The 20,539-nt window shown below is 37.1% G+C and overlaps 2 protein-coding genes and 1 long non-coding RNA gene across 10 annotated transcripts in view; 1 reads left to right on the forward strand and 2 right to left on the reverse strand.

The window, feature by feature from the left end:
- RPL24 (ribosomal protein L24) overlaps positions 1–20,539 on the forward strand; it is a 146,017-nt gene that overhangs the window by 81,632 nt on the left and 43,846 nt on the right. The window lies entirely within an intron of this gene.
- On the reverse strand, positions 3,710–11,024 carry LOC309660169. The gene is made up of 2 exons (XR_014263230.1): positions 9,013–11,024; positions 3,710–8,695 (listed from the first exon to the last, which is right to left on the reverse strand). It is a non-coding gene; the product is annotated as an uncharacterized lncRNA (long non-coding RNA).
- Positions 13,725–20,539, reverse strand: part of CEP97 (centrosomal protein 97) — a 53,587-nt gene continuing 46,772 nt past the window's right edge. For 6 of the 7 annotated variants that reach the window (XM_082460358.1, XM_082460357.1, XM_082460359.1 and 3 more), the window contains 3 exons: positions 20,286–20,361; positions 18,092–18,769; positions 13,725–17,187 (listed from right to left, as the gene is read on the reverse strand). In XM_082460358.1, coding sequence (XP_082316484.1) covers positions 17,128–17,187; positions 18,092–18,769; positions 20,286–20,361 — 814 coding nt within the window. In that variant the 3' untranslated portion in view covers positions 13,725–17,127. Of the gene's footprint in view, positions 18,770–20,285; positions 20,362–20,539 lie in introns of all 7 variants that reach the window. The other variant, XM_082460360.1, reaches the window with a different exon arrangement.

Genomic DNA, 20,539 nt, shown 5'->3' on the forward strand with positions numbered 1-20,539 from the left:
AATTAGTGGACGTATTCTGTTAGCCCTTAAAACAACCCTTTTGCTTTTACTCGCCCTGTACACGACATGGGTCTTCCAGCAAAAAGGCCTGAATACTCCCCCCACACACCCCCGAATTCTAGGTAATCCTATTTTGGACTTTCTTCTAAGCAGTAAAACGTCTGTAGCAACTATGTGAAATTCAGGAACTGAGAGGAGTCCTTCGAAGACAGAAGCACTTGCTCAGGAAACCGGAAGAGATGGCAGGCGTGCTCCGTGTTCCTCAGGGCTGGGAACACAGTGGGGTTAACCCCAGTTTATCCCAGCAAAACGCAGCCTCTAAAAGTAGACTGCCCCACCCATGCGCTCTAGGGCCCTCCCTTGCCAACTACTGAGCAGGTGTGCTGCACCTACTGAAGCCCTGGCCCTAGCGCCCATGGTCCACAACAAGAGAAGGCACCACAGCAAGAAACCCGACACCGCAACGAAGTGCAGCCCCCACTCGAGGCAACAAGAGAAAGCCTGAGCACAGCAACGAAGACCCGACACAGCCAAAAAGACAAACAAACAAACAACAAGAAAAAACAAAAGTAGATTGCCCAAGACTGTTGTTCCAAGGTCAAAATATTTGACATTTACTGACCACAGTGGACTCTATGTGCTCATTCAGAAGTTTTCATGGCAGACCTGCATGCATGGGTCACCCGTATGACTGGAATAAAAGGAGGTTCTACATGGGGCAGTCTCTTCTGGAGTAATCATTTCATTCTTCTTTCTCGAGGATCAGCCTTTTGTACTCATAAAAGGTGGTTTCCATTGCCTCTGTGCCTAATGATCAACAGCCCCATATAATAGACTTCTGCTCTAAGTCCCATCTTCCAGTAGGTGGACTCCCTGCCACCTGTCTTTCACAGTTTGGCTGTCTGGCAAGTGGCTAATACTTAAATAGGACATGTTGACTCCTGGTCATGATTTTGGACCATTGGTGAGCCTTATTAACCCCCATTCAAACCCCCTAAGGCATTTTAGTGATCTTATATTTTACAGTTATTACAGACACAAACAAGAGTGGCAGGGACCAGAGATGCCTGTCCATCACTACTAGATTCTTAAAAGATCTCTGACTGCGAAGTCACCACACTCCCAGTGGAGAGTACTACTGTGCAAAAAAAAAACATGCACTTTGGATCCTAGCCTGACTCAGTCTAATTCACAGCTTTGTCTCTTATTAGCAGTGCCATCCCAAACAAAGTACTTAACTTCTCCGAGTTCATTTCCTCAACTGTAAATTAGGGGCAACACTAACCTGCACTTAGGAATAAGTGAGAAGACAAATGAAAAGTACCAGAAGAGAGTCCCAAATCTCTTCCTCTTGAATTCCCTATCTCAGGTTATGACATAGCATAAGGAATTTCTAAATGTTGCATTTATGATAACCTAACTTTGAGCTGGGGAAAAAAAATGAGAACATAGGTTTGTATATTTTGATATGAAACCAAAGGAACTGGTCATTTCTGACCTGTCTGCAGAAATGGTTTAGATGCTAATGTTACTAAACTTTATTTCTCTAAGTAAAACAAAGAACGGATCCTAAGTTTAGGTAAACAAAAGCAAATTAAGCTTGTTTATGATGCAGCTAACTTGAGGGGTATTCACCAGCAAGTCTGGCTCCATCTCTGATGGCAGAAGCTTGCTGCATAAGCACTCCTGAGTCCACATCAGCTCCTGATTCAGTTCCTTTGCTTCCTCCTTTTGAGCAAGTGACTGAAATTGGGGCCAGAAGAACCATCAAGCCATTGTTCAAAATAAGTGACTGCTGTCACGTTGGATACCAACCACCCTATTGCAAAACACCACGGACAATGAGAGGATGCTGCCAAGGGTGGAGACTAGAAGAGGTATTTGGTGCCTGTATTAGTCTGCTCAGGGTGCCATAATAAAATACCATGGGCTGAGTGGCTTAAACAACAGAAATTTATTTTCTCACAGTTCTGGAGGCTGGAAGCCCCAGTTCAAGATGCCAGCTGATTCAGTTCCTGGTGAGAGTTCCCTTCCTGGCTTGTAGATAAACACCTTCTCAATGTGTCCTCATATGGCAGAGAGAATGAGAACTCTCTGGTGTCTCCGCCTCCTCTTATAAAGACACCATTCTCATCAGGTTAGGGCCACAGCCTTATGACCTCATTTAACCTTAATTGCCTCTTGTTGGGAAAGGCAGTCTTTCAGGCATGAGGCTTTGGCTTGGAACACTTCCTGACCAAGAGAGAAAAGCTCATGGCTTGTGCTGAGCTTGTTGCCTCGTTTGGGTATATTTTTCCCTGTTTCAGAGTTAATGCGTATTCCTTTGCTCCACTCTCCCCAGAGGGTTCCTTCACCCCTTCCACCATGTGATGACCAGTGAGAAAATGGCCATCTATGAAACAGGAAGCTGGCCCTCACCAGACACTGGATGCCTTGTTCTTGGATTTCCAGCCTTCAGAACTGTGAAAAATAAATTTCTGTTGTTTATAAGCCACCCAGTCTATGGTATTCTGTTATAGCAGCCCAAACAGACTAAGACTCTTACAGTATACAGTCAAAACAATTTTCCAGGGCTTCCCTGGTGGCGCAGTGGTTGAGAATCTGCCTGCTAATGCAGGGGACACGGGTTCGAGCCCTGGTCTGGGAAGATCCCACATGCCACGGAGCAACTAGGCCCGTGAGCCACAACTACTGAGCCTGCGCGTCTGGAGCCTGTGCGCTGCAACAAGAGAGGCCGCGACAGTGAGAGGCCCGCGCACCGCGATGAAGAGTGGCCCCCGCTCGCCGCAACTAGAGAAAGCCCTAGCACAGAAACGAAGACCCAACATAGCAATCAATCAATCAATAAATCAATAAATCTTAAAAAAAAAACCAATTTTCCAAAGTTACTTAGGTCATCTCCCTTTTTCCTATCCCCTTCAGTGAGTTTATGTCATACATCTGTAAAACATATTCATTTGTCATAGTCCTCATTCCATCTTGAGATCCCCTGATATCCTAGTTAAGATCTGGGGGGGTAAAATTTGCATATAGTAAAACTTCAGTCTTTGTGTACTGTTGCATAGGTTTTGACAAATATCTAGAATCATGTATCCACAGCCACAGTACTGTATAGAATAGTTTCATCACCTAAAAATTCCCACGAGCAGCCTCACCTGCCCTCAACACTCGGCTACCACTAATCCTGTTTTCTCTCCCTATAGCGTGGCCTTTTTCCAGAATGTCATATAAATGGAATCATGCAATATGTACTCCCAATATTTTGATTAGCAAAAAGTTTGGAAACCATTACTCTTGCTGATTCAGATACATCTAAAACAATTACCAATATCCACCTAATCACCAAATTGGGAGTCAGCTTCAATTTACAGCATTTTAAAAGGACTCTTCTCTCAGCTCTGTATGTTAAATTATCTAAATTTGGAAGAATCTTTTTTTTTTGGCCACACCATGTGGCATGCGGGATCTTGGTTCCCCGACCAGAGATCGAACCTGTGCCCACTGCAGTGGAAGTGTGGAGTCTTAACTGCTGGACCACCAGGGAAGTCCCTGGAAGAATCTTTTTTGCGGTGCAAAAAGATTTTCTTTTCCTTCAAAGACAAAAGAGAAAGTACACAGAAAGCCGTGTTATTCTGCTGACTTGCTTTCAATCCCCTCTGTTTTCTTTTTTTTCTTTGGCTGTGTTGGGTCTTCGTTGCTGCATGTGGGCTTTCTCTAGTTGTGGTGAGCAGGGGATAGTCTTTGTTGCAGTGCATGGGCTTCTCATTGTGGTGGCTTCTCTTGTTGTGGAGCACAGGCTCTAGACACGCGGGCTTCAGCAGTTGCAGCGTGTGGGCTCAGTAGTTGCAGCGCACAGGCTCTAGGGCTCATGGGCTTCAGTAGTTGTGGTGCACAGGCTCAGTAGTTGTGGCGCACGGGCTTAGTTGCTCCGTGACATGTGGGATCTGTGTAGGCTGTGGTCCTTTGACCCCCGAGGCCCTCCTGGTTCACCTACTCCTAGGCTCCTAACTTTTACCATGGGCCCTTTTAATCTGGACCTGTTCCCCCTGGTCACCAGTCTCCCCTCAGATATCCACAGGATATCATGCAGCTGCATCCATAGATAAGAGACCTTGCACCCTGCCTGTTGGGTAGCCCAAGGGACCCACAGAGGTCAGCCTGAGGCTGCACAATCCCCTCCCCAAGGCAGTAGGATTCATTACTTCCACTTTGGCCAGATTAGGCTGCTCAGTCTTCTCTGATAAGCTGTGAATTTTCCCCACTGCGTCATCCAGTGGCTGTTGTGTCATCCTTCCCTGTGCTGCCAGAGCACACGGCCTGAGCCTCTCTTTGGGCCTTATCACAGGCTGCCCTGTGTTACTGTCCGTGTTCCGACCTAGCCTAGGCCTCTGCTAGGCTGTGAACTCCTTGAGGGCCAAGTTTGTCTGACTCCTTTCTGCATCCTTTTTACCTTGAATCACAACGACTTATTTATAAATATATTTTTCTATTATATTCTGAATTCCCTGCAAGTAAGGACTGTGTCTGATTCCTCTCTTTGTCCACTGCACCCGGCACAGAGCCTGGCACAGTGTAGACAGCAGTAAAGTTATGCTGAATGAACAAAGGAGTCAAAGGCCCTTGGCCTTCTGGAGCTAATTGAGAGGCCAGGGCAAGTTTCCCCATGGGAGAAGCAAGTTGTGTCCCTCTGTGGCTTGCACTCTCAGCCTGCTGAATACTCCTAAATGAGTCTTCTCTGTGGGGGCCTGTATCCAGGCCAGTCACAGTACTTCCTGGGAATGATCTGCTCTCTGGCTTGAGCTTGGTCCTGCCTGGATGTCCCAGGATCACAGCCCAAGTCTAAAGCCAAGCCTTGACCTGGGGTTCTCATTTCACTGGCATTTCCCCTCTGTCCCTGATTGGATTTTCTACAACTCTCCGCCTCCAGGGAGATGCTGGGGCTCAGCGTGTTTGAGCGTGCCTTGGCTCTGTGCTACCACGTGCCAGAAATGCTCTCTGTACTGTAAGAACTACCGTGACTCTTTGAAACAGGGAAGATGAATAAAGAGCTTTATGCTGATGGCAATAAATAAATAAATTACCTGGTTTCAAGACTTAGTGTAAAGCTATAGTAATCAATATAGTGTAGTACTGATATAAACAAATAAATAATGGAACAGAATAGAATCTAGTTATATTTTAAAAACAAAAAAACAAACTCATGGAAAAAGAGATCAGATTTGCAGTTACCAGAGGTGGGAGGTCAGGGGAGGGCGTGTTGGATAAAGATGGTCTAGTTATAAAATAAATAAGTACCAGGGATGTAATGTGAACACTGCTGTATGTTATGTACGAAAGTTGTTAAAGGAGTAAATCTTGAGTTCTCATCACAAGGAAAAAATTTTTTTCTTTAATTTTGTATCTATATGGATGGATGTTTACCAAACTTATTGTGACAATCATTTCACGATAAATGTAAGTCAAATTCTTATGCTGTATACCTTAAACTTATACAGTGTTATATGTCAATTGTATTTCAATAAAACTGGGAAAAAAATTTTTCCAGACAAACAAAAGGTGTGTGAGTTCATCCCACTAGACCTGCCTTACCAGAAATACTAAAGGGTGTTCTTCAAGCAGAAACAAAAGGATGCTGACATCGTAAAAACTTGAATGTGTAAAACTCACTGGTAATGCTATAGTCAAAATAAGATTCTCTAATATTTCAATGTTGTTGTGTAATTTACTTACAACTGCAATTTAAAAGTTAAAAAGGAGGGAATTCCCTGGTGGTCCAGTGGTTAGGACTCGGCACATTCACTGCCATGGCCTGGGTTCAATCCCCAGTCAGGGAAATAAGATCCCACAAGTTGACTGGTGCAGCCAAAAAAGAAAAAAAAGTTAAAAAGGAAATGTACTAAAAATGACCATAATGACAAAACAAAGACAATCCACTGAATGGGAGAAAATATTTGCAGATGATATGACCAATAAGGGATTAATATCCAACTCAACATCAAAAAACAAACAAACAAACCAATTAAAACATGGGCAGAAGAACTGAATAAACATTTTTCCAAAGAGGAGATGCAGATGGCCAACAGGCATATAAAAAGATGCTTAAGGTCACTAATCATCAGAGAAATGCAAATCAAAACCACAATGAGATTATCACCTCTCACCTATCAGAATGGCTATCATCAAAAAGAACACAAACAACAAATGTTGGTGAGGATATGGAGAAAAGGGAACCCTCCTACACGGTAGATGAGAATGTAAATTGGTGCAGCCACTGTGGAAAACAGTATGGAGGTTTCTCAAAAAACTAAAAATAGAACAACCATATGACCCAGCAATTCCACTCCTGGGTATATATCTGAAAAAAACAAAAACACTAATTTGAAAAGATACATGCACCCCAATGTTCATAGCAGCATTATTTACAATTGCAAAGATATGGAAGCAACCTAAGTGTCCATCAACAGATACATGGATAAAGAAGAAGTCTATATTTACATACACACACACACACACACACACACACACACACACTTATACATACACTGGAATACTTAGCCATAAAAAACGCAATTTTGAAATTTCTGAAATTTTGCCATTTACAGCAACATGGATGGACTTGGAGGGCATTATGTTAAGTGAAATAAGTCAGACAAAGAAAGATATATACTGTATGATATCGCTTATATATGGAATCTAAAAAATACAACAAACTAGTGAATATAACAAAAAAGAAGCAGACTCACAGAGAACAAACTAGTGGCTCCCAGTGGGGTGAGGGAAGGTGGGAGGGGCAATATAGGGGTAGGGGATTAAGAGGTACAAACTATTAGGTATAAAATAAGCCACAGGATACTGTACAACATGGGGAATATAGCAAATATTTTATAATAACTATAAATGAAGTATAACCTTTAAAAATTGTGAATCAATATATTGTACACCTGCAACTTATATAATATTGTACATCAACTATATGTCAATAAAAAATTAAGTAAATTTTAAAAATAAATAAATGAAAAAGAATGCATTACTAAAAATGATAATGGTAACTTAATCCAGAAGAAAATTCAGAACATTTAAATTCTCATGGTTAGAGAAAATTAAAAATTAAAATTTAAACATATATGCATATATTGTTACAGATAAGCATGATATGATGATCAACAAAATATTTTCAAACACAAAATATATTATTCAAGGATAAATATCTTTGGGAGTATAGTGGAATAGAAATATGAGTTAATAAAAAAAGGAACAATGGAAATTTTCTAATTCTTACTGCAGAGTATATTAATGTATTTTAAATGGATTATGGTAGTTATAAAATAATAGCATTTGATTTCTCATGAGACATTTAGAAAAATGTTGTAATAATTTCATTTTTAAATGTCAATTCTTACAATGTACCAGAAATTAAATGCTTTGTAACAAAAAAAAAATACAAAAAACCGTAACTACCAAAATTTCTTATTGGATATACAATGTTAAAAGTGTATCATCAATAACCTAAATGTGAGGTTACCTAAAAGTATACTAAAAGTATAAAATTTCTATATGCTATCAAAATGGTTATCAGCTTACAACAGAATGTTAAAAATATAAGACACTTTATGTAAGCTTCATAGTAATCACACACAAAAGAAAACCTGTAGTAAATACAAAAAAGATTACAATAAAGCAGTTAAAGCACACCACCACAAAAAAAGTCATCAAATCACAAAGGAAGATAGAAAGACGAAGCAAGGAAAAAAGAATCTACAGAACAGTTAGAAAACAATTAACAAAATGGCAATAATAAGTCCTCACCTATCAATAATTACCTTAAATGTAAATGGTTTATTCTCTAATCAAAAGACAGAGAATGGGGCTTCCCTGGCGGTCCAGTGGTTAAGACTCCATGCTTCCACTGCCAGGGGCACAGGTTCAATCCCTGGTCGGGGAAGTTCCACATGCCGCAAGATGCAGCCAAAAAAAAAAGACCAAGAATGGCTGAATGGATAAAAAAACAAGATTCAATGACATACTGCCTACAAAAGACTCACTTTAGCTTTGAGGACACACACAGTGTGAAGGAATGGAAAAAGATATTTCAAGCAAATGGTAACCAAAAGAAAGCACAAGTAGCTATACTTAAGACAAAATAGACTTTAAGATAAAAATGGTCAAAAGAGACAAAGAAGGTCATTATATGATGATAAAGGGGTCAATTCATCACCAAGACATAACTATAATTAATACTTATGCATCCAACTTCATGGTACCTAAATATATAAAGCAAATACAAACAAAACTAAAAAGAGAAATAAAGAGTAGTACAATAATAGTTGGAAATTTTAATACTCTACTCTGAACAATGGATAAATCATCCATGGAAAGAATCAATAAGGAAACAGCAGATTTGAACAACACTATAGACCAAATAGATCTAACAGACATAGAGAACATTCCATCTAACAGTGGCAGAACACACGTTCTTCTCAAGTGCACATGGAACATTTTCTAGGATAGATCATATGTTAGGTCACAAAACAAGTCTCAACAAATTAAATAAGATAGAAATTATATCAAGTATTTTTTCCAACCACAGTGAAATGAAACTAGAAATCAAGCACAGGAGTAAAGCTGGAAAATTCACAAATATATAGAAATTAAAGAACACACTACTGAAAAGGTATATTAAAAAATATCTTGAGGGCTTCCCTGGTGGCGCAGTGGTTGTGAATCTGCCTGCCAATGCAGGGGACACGGGTTCGAGCCCTGGTCTGGGAAGATCCCACGTGCCGCGGAGCAACTGGGCCCGTGAGCCACAACTACTGAGCCTGCGCGTCTGAAGCCTGTGCTCCACAACAAGAGAGGCCGCGATAGTGAAGAGGCCTGCACACCACGATGAAGAGTGGCCCCTGCTTGCCGCAACTAGAGAAAGCCCTCGCACAGAAACGAAGACCCAACACAGCCAATAATAAATAATAAATAAAAATTTTTAAAAAGTTTAAAAAAAAAATATCTTGAGACAAATGAAAATGAAAAGGCAAAATACCAAAACTTATTACAATTGATACCACACAAATACAAAGGATCATAGAGACTAAAATGAACAATTATACACCAACAAATTAGACAACCTAGAAGAAATGGAGAAATTTCTAGAAACATAAAATCTAGCAGGAGCAAATTAAGAAGACATCTGAGAAGACCAATAATGAGTAAGGAGATTGAATCAGTAATCAAAAACCTCCCAACAAAGAAAAGTCTAGGACCAGATGGTTTCACTGGTGAATTCTATCAAACATTTAAAGAATTAATTCCAATCCTTCTCAAACTCTTCCAAAAAGTTGAAGAAGAGAGGACACTCCTAAGCTCACTTTATGAAGCCAGCTTTGTGCTGATACCAAATCCAGATAAGAATACAAGAAAAGAAAACTATAGGCCAATATCCCTAATGAATATAGGTGAAAATTTCCTACACAAAATACCAGCAAACTGAATTCAAAAGTACAATAAGAAGATCATACACCATACAAGGATGATCTTTCAACAAATACAAATATATATAATTTATATATAATATATATTTATTTATATATTATATAAATATTATATAAATATAATTATATATTACATAACATACAAATATATAATATGTATGTATATATACCTGACATTATATATTATAAAATAATTATATGTATTATATAATGTATAATGTATAATTACATGATATATGCAAATATATAACATATATAATATATAATTTAAAATACAAATATAAGAGACTTCTCTGGTGGTACAGTGGTTAAGACCCCACACTTCCACTGCAGGGGGCATGGGTTTGACCACTGGTCAGGGAACTAAGATCCTGCATGCTGCACAGCACGGCCAAAAAAAATAAAAATAGAATAGAATAAAATAAAATACAAATATGATACTTCACATTTATATATACAGTTGACCCTTGAACAACACAGGTTTAGACTGCATAGGTCCACTTATACACAGGATTTTTACAATAAATACATACTACATTATTACGCAATCCTCAGTTAGTTGAACCCTACGAGGTGGAACTGTGGATACAAAGGGCTGACTGTAAAGTTATACTAGGATTTTTGCATTTGCAGGGGGGTTGGCACCTCTAACTCCTGTGTTGTTCAAGTGTCAACTGTATATAATAATTATATATGATATATATAATAATTACATATAAATATATACAAATATATATAATTTATATATAAAGATATAATTTAAACATATATAATATATAATTTAAAATATAAATGTGATACATCACATTAATAGAATGATAGACAAAAATCAGATGATCATTTATGCAGAAAAAGCATTTGACAAAATCAACATCTATTCATGACAAAAAACTCTCAACCAACTGAGTATAAATGGAACATACCTCAGGACTTCCCTGGTGAGGCAGTGGTTAAGAATCCACCTGCCAATGCAAGGGACTCGGGTTTGAGCCCTGGTCTGGGAAGATCCCACATGCCACAGAGCAACTAAGCCCGTGCACCACAACTACTGAGCCTGTGCTCTAGAGCCCGTGAGCCACAACTACTGAGCCCACATGCTGCAACTACTGAAGGCCGCATGCCTAGAGCCCATGCTCCACAACAAGAGAAGCGACCATGATGAGAAGCCTGCGCACTGCAACGAAGATTAGCCCGCGCTCGCCGCAACTAGAGAAGGCCCACATGCAGCAAGGAAGACCCAATGCAGCCAAAAATTAAATAAATAAATAAATTTATTAAAAGAAAAAGGAACATACCTCAACATAATAAATGCTACGTATGACAAGCCCACAGCCAACATCATACTCAATGGTGAAAAGCTCAAAGCTTTTCCTCTAACATCAGGAATAAGGGTGCCCACTCTCACCACTCCTATTCAACATAATACTGGAAGTCCTAGCCAATGCAATCGTGCAAGAAAAAGGAAATAAAAAGTATCCAAATCAGGAAAAAGTAAAACTGTCTGTTTGCAGATGACATTATCTTATACAAAAAAAACCACTAAAGTTTCAGACATTACATGAAATCTCTAAAAATCTTAAAAAAAAAAAAAAAACCACTAAAGATGCTACCAAAAAGCCATTAGAACTAATCAATGAATACAAGTGAAAAGTTGCAGGATACAAAATCAATATACAAAAGTCAGCTGCATTTCTATACACTAATAACAAACTCTCTGAAAAAGAAAAAAACAATCCCATAACAATAGCATCAAAAACAATAAAATGGTGTGTTAGTTTCTGCTGTAAAACAAAGTGAATCAGCTACACATATACGTACACTTTGGAATAAATTTAACCAAGGAGGTGAACTTCTTTACACCGGAAACTGTAAGGACTTCCCTGGTGGCACAGTGGTTAAGAATCTGCCTGCCAATGCAGGGGACACGGGTTCAAGACCTGGTCTGGGAAGATCCCACATGCCGTGGAGCAACTAAGCCTGTGTGCCACAACTACTGAACCTGCACTCTAGAGCCTGCAAGCCACAACTACTGAAGCCCACATGCCACAACTACTGAAGCCCACGTGCCTAGAGCCCGTGCTCCACAACAAGAGAAGCCACCATAATGAGAAGCTCGTGCACCGCAATGAAGAGTAGCTTCCACTCACCACAACTAGAGAAAGCCCATGCGCAGCAACAAAGACCCAATGCAGCCAAAAATAAACAAATTAAAAAATTTTAAAAAAAAGAAACTGTAAGACATTGATGAAAGAACTTGAGGAAGACACAAATAATTGGAAAGATATCCTGTGTTCATAGATTAGAAGATTAATATTGTTAAACATCTAAATTACCCAAAGCCATCTATAGATTGCAATCCCTAACGAGATTCCAATGGCATCATTTTACAGAAGTAGAAAAAACAATCCTAAAAGTCATATGGAATGACAAAAGAACCCAAAAAGCCAAAACTGAGAAAAAAGAACGGAGTAGGAGGCATCACACTTCCTGATTACGAAGCGATAGTAATCAAAACAGTATGGCACTGACATAAAAACAGACACATAGACCATGGAACAGAATTGAGAGCCCAGAAATAAACCTTTGCATATACAGTCAACTAATATTTGACAAGAGCCAAGAATAACCAATAGGGAAAGGATAGTCTCTTCAATAAATGATGTTGGGAAAACTGGATATCCACATGCCAAAGAATGAAACCAGACCCCTATCTTACACCACTCACAAAAATTAACTCAAAATGAGACTTAAACATAAGACATGATACCATAAACCTCTTCAACAATTGCTAAGAGAATAGATCTTAGAAGTTCTCAACACATACACACACACACAAAATTGTAACTGTGAGGTAATGGATATGTTAACTTACCTTATTGTGATAAACATTGTACACCTTAAATTTACACAATGTTATATGTCAATTATTTCTCAATAAAGCTGGAAAAAAAATTTTAATAAAGTTGGAAAAAAACTCAAAAACAAATCATAGCAAATACATACAATGGAATATGACTCAACAATAAAAAAAGAATGAACTATCAGGTGAATCTCTAAATAATTATGCTGAGTAAAAGAAACCAAAGCAGAAGGAAGGGTTATGAAATGATTTATCTTTCAGGTGTGATAAATATGTTCATTTTCTTGACTGTTGTGATGGTGTTATGGGCATGTGTCAAATGTATCAAAGTGTCCACTTTAAATATATGCAGTTCATTTTATGTCAATTATATTTCAATAAAGAATTTTTTTTAATTTTAAGGTACATATATATCATCTTTTATTATTTCCTGCTCTAATCGATTTTTAATTAACCAACTGTATTATTGTGCTTAGGATGCCATAATAAAATTCCACTGGTTGAGTGACTTAAACAACATAAATTTGTTTTCTCGTATTTCTGGAGGCTGGAAGTCCAAGATCAAGGTGCCAACAGGTTTGGTGTCTGATGAGACCTCTCTTCCTGGCTTGCAGATGGCTGCCTTCTTGCTGTGTCCTCCAATGCCCTTTCTTCTGGGCATGATGCCCAGACAATCTCTTGTGTCTCTTCCTCTTCTTACAGGGATACCAGTCCTATTGGATTAGGGCCCCATCCTTATGACCTCATTTAACCTTAATTACCTCTTTAAAGTCCTTACCTCCAAATGCAATCACTTTGGGGGTTAGGGCTTCAACATATGAATTTGGGGTGGGGGGGATACAATTCAGTCCATAACACCAGCCAACTACAGTCCTAACTGTGTCAAATGAGAAGACTTCTGCTATATTTACTCCCTCCCTCCCTAACACTTTCAGCACCCACTGTTTCAACAGCAACTGGCAGTGTCACCTATGCTCTTTGAAGGATATCTGCTCTTCTCTACCCAGAGAATTCCAGTAAGTATCCTGGAAATAATGAAATTTATACCAAACTAAATTGCATTCCTTTCATAAGGCTAGGATTGTTTTATGGTAAATTCACTTATATAACAATACTCTGGACCTTCCTTAGAATTTGTATCTTCCGGAATTCCCTAGCAGTCCAGTGGTTAGGACTCCACTCTTCCACTGCAAGGGGCACAGATTCAATCCCTGGTCAGGGAACTAAGATCCCACATGCCACTCAGTACAGCCAAAAAAAAAAAAGAATTTCTACCTGCAATATGTTCTGAATTTTATTTAATTACCCAATAATTACAAGCACAATGAATAACAACCATTACTACTAATCACTATAATAAACAGATGAATCACTCAAACAAATGTACAAACTTTTTATTTAGAATTAGAGACTCAAACACAAATTAGATAAGTATAATATAAATTAAGCCTTCATAAAACAATCCACAACCACTTTAAATCATCTACTATTTCTACAATAAAATTAAAGAGAAATCTAAAAATAGTGAAAAATCAAATTATTTTTAAACTCATACTGTCAATATTATTACAAAACATTCAAAGAAATTTAATTAGAAAATGAACAAAGCCACTACAGAGTGATTCCTGCTATCCACTAAAATGAACTAAGGAATTAAATTATAGTATGATTTCTACTCATACACAAATAAAAAGCACCTCATTTTTAAAAGACAGTTAATTATCTGTTTCTCCAAGGCTGTGAGGACTACTCTGTTTACTTGACTTTTAATTTTTTTTTTTTAATAAATTTATTTATTTATTTTTGGCTGTGTTGGGTTTTCGTTTCTGTGCGCGGGCTTTCTCTAGTTGTGGCGAGCGGGGGCTACTCTTCATCGCGGTGTGCGGGCTTCTCGTTGTCGTGGCTTCTCTTGTTGCGGAGCACAGGCTCTAGACGCGCAGGCTCAGTAGTTGTGCCTCACGGGCTTAGTTGCTCCGCCGCATGTGGGATCTTCCCAGACCAGGGCTCGAACCCGTGTCCCCTGCATTGGCAGGCAGATTCTTAACCACTGCGCCACCAGGGAAGCCCTTGACTTTTAAATTTAATATGGCCCAATAGGTTTGATCAATGAAAACAGTGTCACTAAAAATGTTTAGAATGTTCCTCACAGACCTTTTCTGCTTTATTTCATAAATGAGGGGGTCATATATTTAAAAGTTAAAATATTATATTATAACATAATAAATATTCCTCAATAAGGTATGTGGCAAAATAAAAATATATATTAAACAATTACTTTTCATTTACAAGTGGGAAATTGATCAGACTTATTTTATATTTTCCCTTTTTATGTCTTAATTGTCCAGAAAAAAATTTTTTTTTATATTTTATATTATTGTTATAAATCCAACTCTAAGAATTGATGCCCAAAAAACGACCAAGAGAGATAGTATGATATCTTCAGTCCATGTTGTTTCTGAAAATACTTATTAAAAGTGGAACTAGACTTGTCTTAAGTAGATAACAGAAAAATACACTATTATGGTGTTTGTATATTTAAAATAATCCAAAACAAAATAAAAGAAAAATCCACACTCAAGAATGGCACCCACATTATTCAAGAATAAAGTATTCTGCATAAATACTAACAACTGTGTGGCTAAATATTTTCCTAAAAACATGCATATTATAAGGCCTTTTATAATTGAATTTATAAAAACCAAACTGTATTGTTTATATATCAACTGTCATGATTGAAGCTTTCTGCACACCAGGAGAGTTAAAACTTTAACATCTGTTGTTCTATAAAACTGAAGATGAAATATAATCAAACTAGCTTTTCACTAGAAAATTTTATATATCTCAGCAATCTGTTATACTTCTTGTCATCAAAAAATAGACTCCAAGATGCAGTTATTCTTTCAAAATGTTAGTTTCTACTGCGTTACTCTTTAAGAACCATTTTAATCAAATCACATTTCTTGGAGAAAATTCACTCAGGGTTCTGAATGAATCAGTTGTTTTCTACAAGCAACTCTGCCTTGAGTGGTAGAGTTCTAGCTCTCTTAGAAGTATTTTTTCTCTTTCAAAGAGAATGAAAAATATGTAGAGACTTTCTTACTGACTTACTAAATGTAAAGAATAATAGAAAGTATATAATAAAATTTTGGAATACAATAATGCTTAAGTTTCCACAGTTTTTTTCTATAAACTAGCTATAACCTCAGAAAAGTCATCTAAGTTCTCTGTGCTTTAGTTTCATCTTTAAAACAAAGAGATTAGAATAGACAATCTCTAAGGTTCCTTACAATTCTCACATGGTATGAGTCTGTGCTTCTGAAGGAATATTTAATTGATATATTGAATGTCCATAAATCAAGAGAACTGAACTAAAATAGCGCAGCTGAACTAAACCTCTCCTACTAGAAAAACACAAAGACTGTGTTAAAACTCAACTTCTCAAACCTTACTAGGCCCATTCCCTCTTCAGCCAGACCAATGAATAGCCCACAGTTAAAACCAAATATCTTAGTTAAATATATTATTTTAATTACACTGTGCCAGCCAGGTCTAGGCTGGGGGTGTAGTTTACATTATTTTCATCCTATTTACATTCAAGATAATCTGTACAGTTAAGGTTGGGGGCTACTTAATATTCTTGCACTTCAAAACTAGTGAAGTTAAATACAGCAGAGTATTAGTCATTATCATATTCTGTCAATTTCAAAATAAAAGTATGTTGAATACCATTTATGGGCTAGAAAAACAACACAAAGGTAAAAAAGAAAATCTTGCTGGCAAATGCTGATGTTCAAATGAATTCAGCTGTGTTTTGCCATTTCTCAAAAAAAGAGGAGAGGGAGGAGATGTCAGGAGAAACCTACTTAGGTAATACTGAACCATGACATTTCAGGAGCTTTTATGAGAATTAATGCACCATGAAGCAGCACTTTGGTACTAGTGCAGTGCAAGTTGGTTTTCCTTTGTCTAACTATGGGCAGCAAATGAGGCACTTAACTGTAAAATAGAAAAATAGGGTAGATTTAAGAAGAAAATTCAAAATCATTCATAAAAGATAATTAGCATTATTCAAAAAGTTAAAAATTCCATTTTTATCTAACATGCATTCAATGTTATACATGCTTTGCTAGGGAAAATCCTTTGAATGTAAGACTGCTATTTTGTTTATGAGACAGAAAATCTTTCCTTTGCAAGAGATTCTGGATTTCTGAGAATGAAATCTAAGTCTTTTCAACCTGAGTGCTACATATTTATAAACCGAGAAAAATGCATCTTACCCATACTGGAGAAAAGTTTCTAACCATCAACAAAGTATAACATGTGATCCCTGACTTTATTCTTGGAAGGACCAGCTTTTATTTTATATAACTTCAAAGAAGGGGGCCTAGTGACTGTAACTGAATAATGAATACATATTTAGCACCTAAATTTAGAGAACAGTTAAGTATTGCCATAGTTTTAAATCACTGTACGTCCATAGATTGGGGGGAAGTCAGATATGTGTTGTTCAATGATATCAGAACATTCTCAAAGATTAAAATATCAAGCTTCCAAAAATTATCCTTAATTTGCGAATGCATCTATCTACAACATTCAAACACAATATTATCATTTCTTCCTGGAGTTACAGACATATGTTCTTTTAATAAGTAAAGAAATAAATGAGGTTTATTTTTTCTTTACCACCATTAAACCGTCTTCCGAATGCGGCACTTTTTCAGAAATTTAGATAGAAAATAGTCCTTAAAAAAATGTCATTCATATTCTACCACTGGTATTATTTTAAATGTTCTTTTCTATGAGGCAGAGGTCAAGAGTGAAGTAAATGATAATGGGCCTCTGCTGAAAAACATAAGCAAATATAAAGCAGAAACAAAGAAAACGAACATTAATTTCTGGCAATATATTGGCACATAAGTGCTTATCTATGGGGTCAGAAAATCACTAAATGAAAAGATAATAAATGTTTGCTGTGACATTATTCCAAGAGAATGGAGCCTATACCTAAGAGAAATAGTCTTGTGTTGCTTCTTTAAATAAGCTTGACTTTAATTCTGGATGGAACACTTTGCTTCATATGTTAAAACTGATACATGGCATTAACTAAAGTTTTCCATGAGACAATTTAATCATCCCCACTGAAAAATCATATAATCTTACCTCTTCTCCCTATTCACTTACTAGAAGGCTTCCCTTGACTCATAAGGGAGGAAAAAAGGCTTAAAAACACATGTTCTTGCTCCAAGGAGGATGGCAAATTTCAGTAGTTCACAATCCTTACATTCGTCATTTATGTTCACTGTAACCAACTGCATTCCTCACTACATAATTAATTTCCTCACATAGAGAAGAATTAAAATTCTCTTATTTATATCTTTAAGGTAAAATTTTCTATCTTCTTTAAGGTATTCTAGTTTATTTTTGAAAGGAAATGAATACATAAAAACACAGGAACACTGTTGATTCAATTTAGTTGTTAATAAAGTGCATGTGGCTTTCAATATGAATATTGTTTGACACATTACAGCTTAAGTAAAAAGCTAACTAAATCAAAATGAAGATTCAGCTTAGTACCTAAGATGTGGAAAATATGAGACAAGAATATAAATTCTATATAAATAGTAACAAAATTGGGAGAAATATTCTTCTTCCCCAAAAAAAGCCAACTGAAAATATTCTTAAATTAAGTGGACTTCTGCTTCCCAAACAACCAGACATGCTACACAATAATACCAACATGCAATACCTGAAATGTAGAACCACATTCTGACTGCTGCCCTTGAATTTCTGCATTTAACTCACAATTCTCTGGTGTCTGATTGATTTCGTCTTGCAAAGTAGGAGATACGCCATGAGCGTCATCTACAGAAGCACTGTCAGACAAGACATCTAACTTCTCAGGGGAACGAGCTATGTGAAGCTTACTATCTCCCGCCCCTTCATCAAAACGTGTCCTCTCATCAGCATCATCTAGCTGTTGAACTGAAGTTAGATACTGTTCAAGCAGACTATTATCCTGCTCATTGTTTGAGCTTTCCTTACTCCATTCACCATGTTCTTCACTAATATCCCCTACATCTGACTCTTTGCCATATTTGACTGTGTCAGTGGAATTCCCCATTACGGAACTTTCACTACCTTCTGTGGAACTTTTTTCAAAATCCAAAGAATCCTGTAAACGGTGAACTTGTTCTGTTAAGGAGGAATGAAAACCAGAGTCTGGAAATTCTGGTAAGGATTTCTCTTGAGGAGCTTCATCAGGAGCAATGAACCAATCAGAGTTTTGATCAGAAGAGGGCTCCTGACTTTGGGTGAATAATGGAGGGTTAGATGGCACCAGAGTACTTGATATAGGAGGAACATCAGGACGGCAGGAACTTAGATGCTGGTCCACCGTCTGCTGCCAAGCTTGTAGAGACCTTACCTATAAACCAAAGGATATAGTTTTACTACAAAATATAAATCATGCCTGTTTTACAACTGGCCTTTGGGCATTTTTCCCCAACACTCATGAAGCTGGTAAATGGCAGATGGCATAACTGGAGTTAGAAATGACCTGACTCCCCTTATCCTTTCCATAGCACCCCCAGCCTAGACCTGGCTGGCACAAGTGGTTCACGTCCTTGGTAATAAAAGGTCCTCACCAGCAGAGCAGGGATGGGCCAAAGCAATTCTCTTCCTACTACTGGAAAAATAATCAGAAGCACAATAGCACATGTATAGCTGACTAAGGGGTAAATAAGGTACTCAGTAAGATACACTGAGGTCTATCTAATAAGACAGATTAAAGCCTATTAATATGAGTAGATTCCCTAAAATAAAAGTCTCATTTTAGATACCCATTAGCACATGTATAGCTGACTAAGGGGTAAATATGGTACTCAGTAAGATACACTGAGGTCTATCTAATAAGACAGATTAAAGCCTATTAATATGAGTAGATTCCCTAAAATAAAAGTCTCATTTTAGATACCCATTAGCACATGTATAGCTGACTAAGGGGTAAATATGGTACTCAATAAGATACACTGAGGTCTATCTAATAAGACAGATTAGAGCCTATTAATATGAGTAGATTCCCTAAAATAAAAGTCTCATTTTAGATACCCATTTGGGATAAGAGTTTTTAAAAACTAACAATATAGTATATACAACTCTAAAATACCTAAAAATACCCCAAGTTCTTGATAATATGCTTTTACACTTTTAAAGTATAATTAAAATCTCAGAATTTTACTGTAAAATGTGCAACAAGAAAGCAATAGATAGAATTTTTTAGTTTCCCTTTGACCATCCTCCAAGGTAATCACAGATAGCAGGTTGATATGTAGTCTTCCAGACCTTTTACTATGTATTTTCAAATATAATATTATAGGTAAAATCCTATTATAACAAGTTTGTTTATAAAAATACTTCCAAGGGATTATTATCAAGAAGTATTTGTTGGGATACAATAATAGTAAAACCAATGTTTTAGGGAACTGTCCCTAAAGTGTGCTACTACAGGATTCAAACTCCCTCCCTGGAAGTCATGTGTATCTTTTAGGACATGCATATTATAGCCATCACACACTATTTCAATCACCTTTCATTCAAATAGTCTCAAAAGATAAAACAAGATAGCTACATGAAACTTCAAATTGGGCTTTTTATTTCTACTGGAAAATTATAACAATATCCCTCAATTTAGTACTTTCCTTCAGTGTTATAGTTCTTTATCTCTCTGGTCAAAATTATGAAAATATTTTTCTTCAGACTAAATAAACTGTAACAAAATTCACTGTCCTAGTTCAGAGTTAGTGGCAAGGAACACAAACCACATCCTTAACCTTGAGAAAGGGTGCTTACTTTACCTGAAACTACTTACTCTATGATTATCTCAGGAAATCTAGAATTTTTCTTTGTTCACACAGTAGGTAATTCAGCAGGAGGGAGCTTACCTGGTTCCAAAGGAATCTCACAGCCTCTTCTTGTACAAATTTTTTAATGCGTTCTTCATCTCTTTCTTTTCGTAATCTACGATAATTCAAAATCCATTACTGATACAAGAAAGGGTGCTTTGAATTGTACTTCTTGTTATGACGAATAAACATATACATTGTAAAGAGATTAATATTCTAATAACGGTCCTTTCCACTTTTAGAATATCTAAGTGAAACTTTAGTTTTAAGCTATGACTCAACATAGAAGGCAA

Source organism: Balaenoptera physalus, assembly GCF_965194825.1.
Source record: "Balaenoptera physalus genome assembly, chromosome: 4".
Taxonomy (NCBI): Eukaryota; Metazoa; Chordata; class Mammalia; order Artiodactyla; family Balaenopteridae; genus Balaenoptera; species Balaenoptera physalus.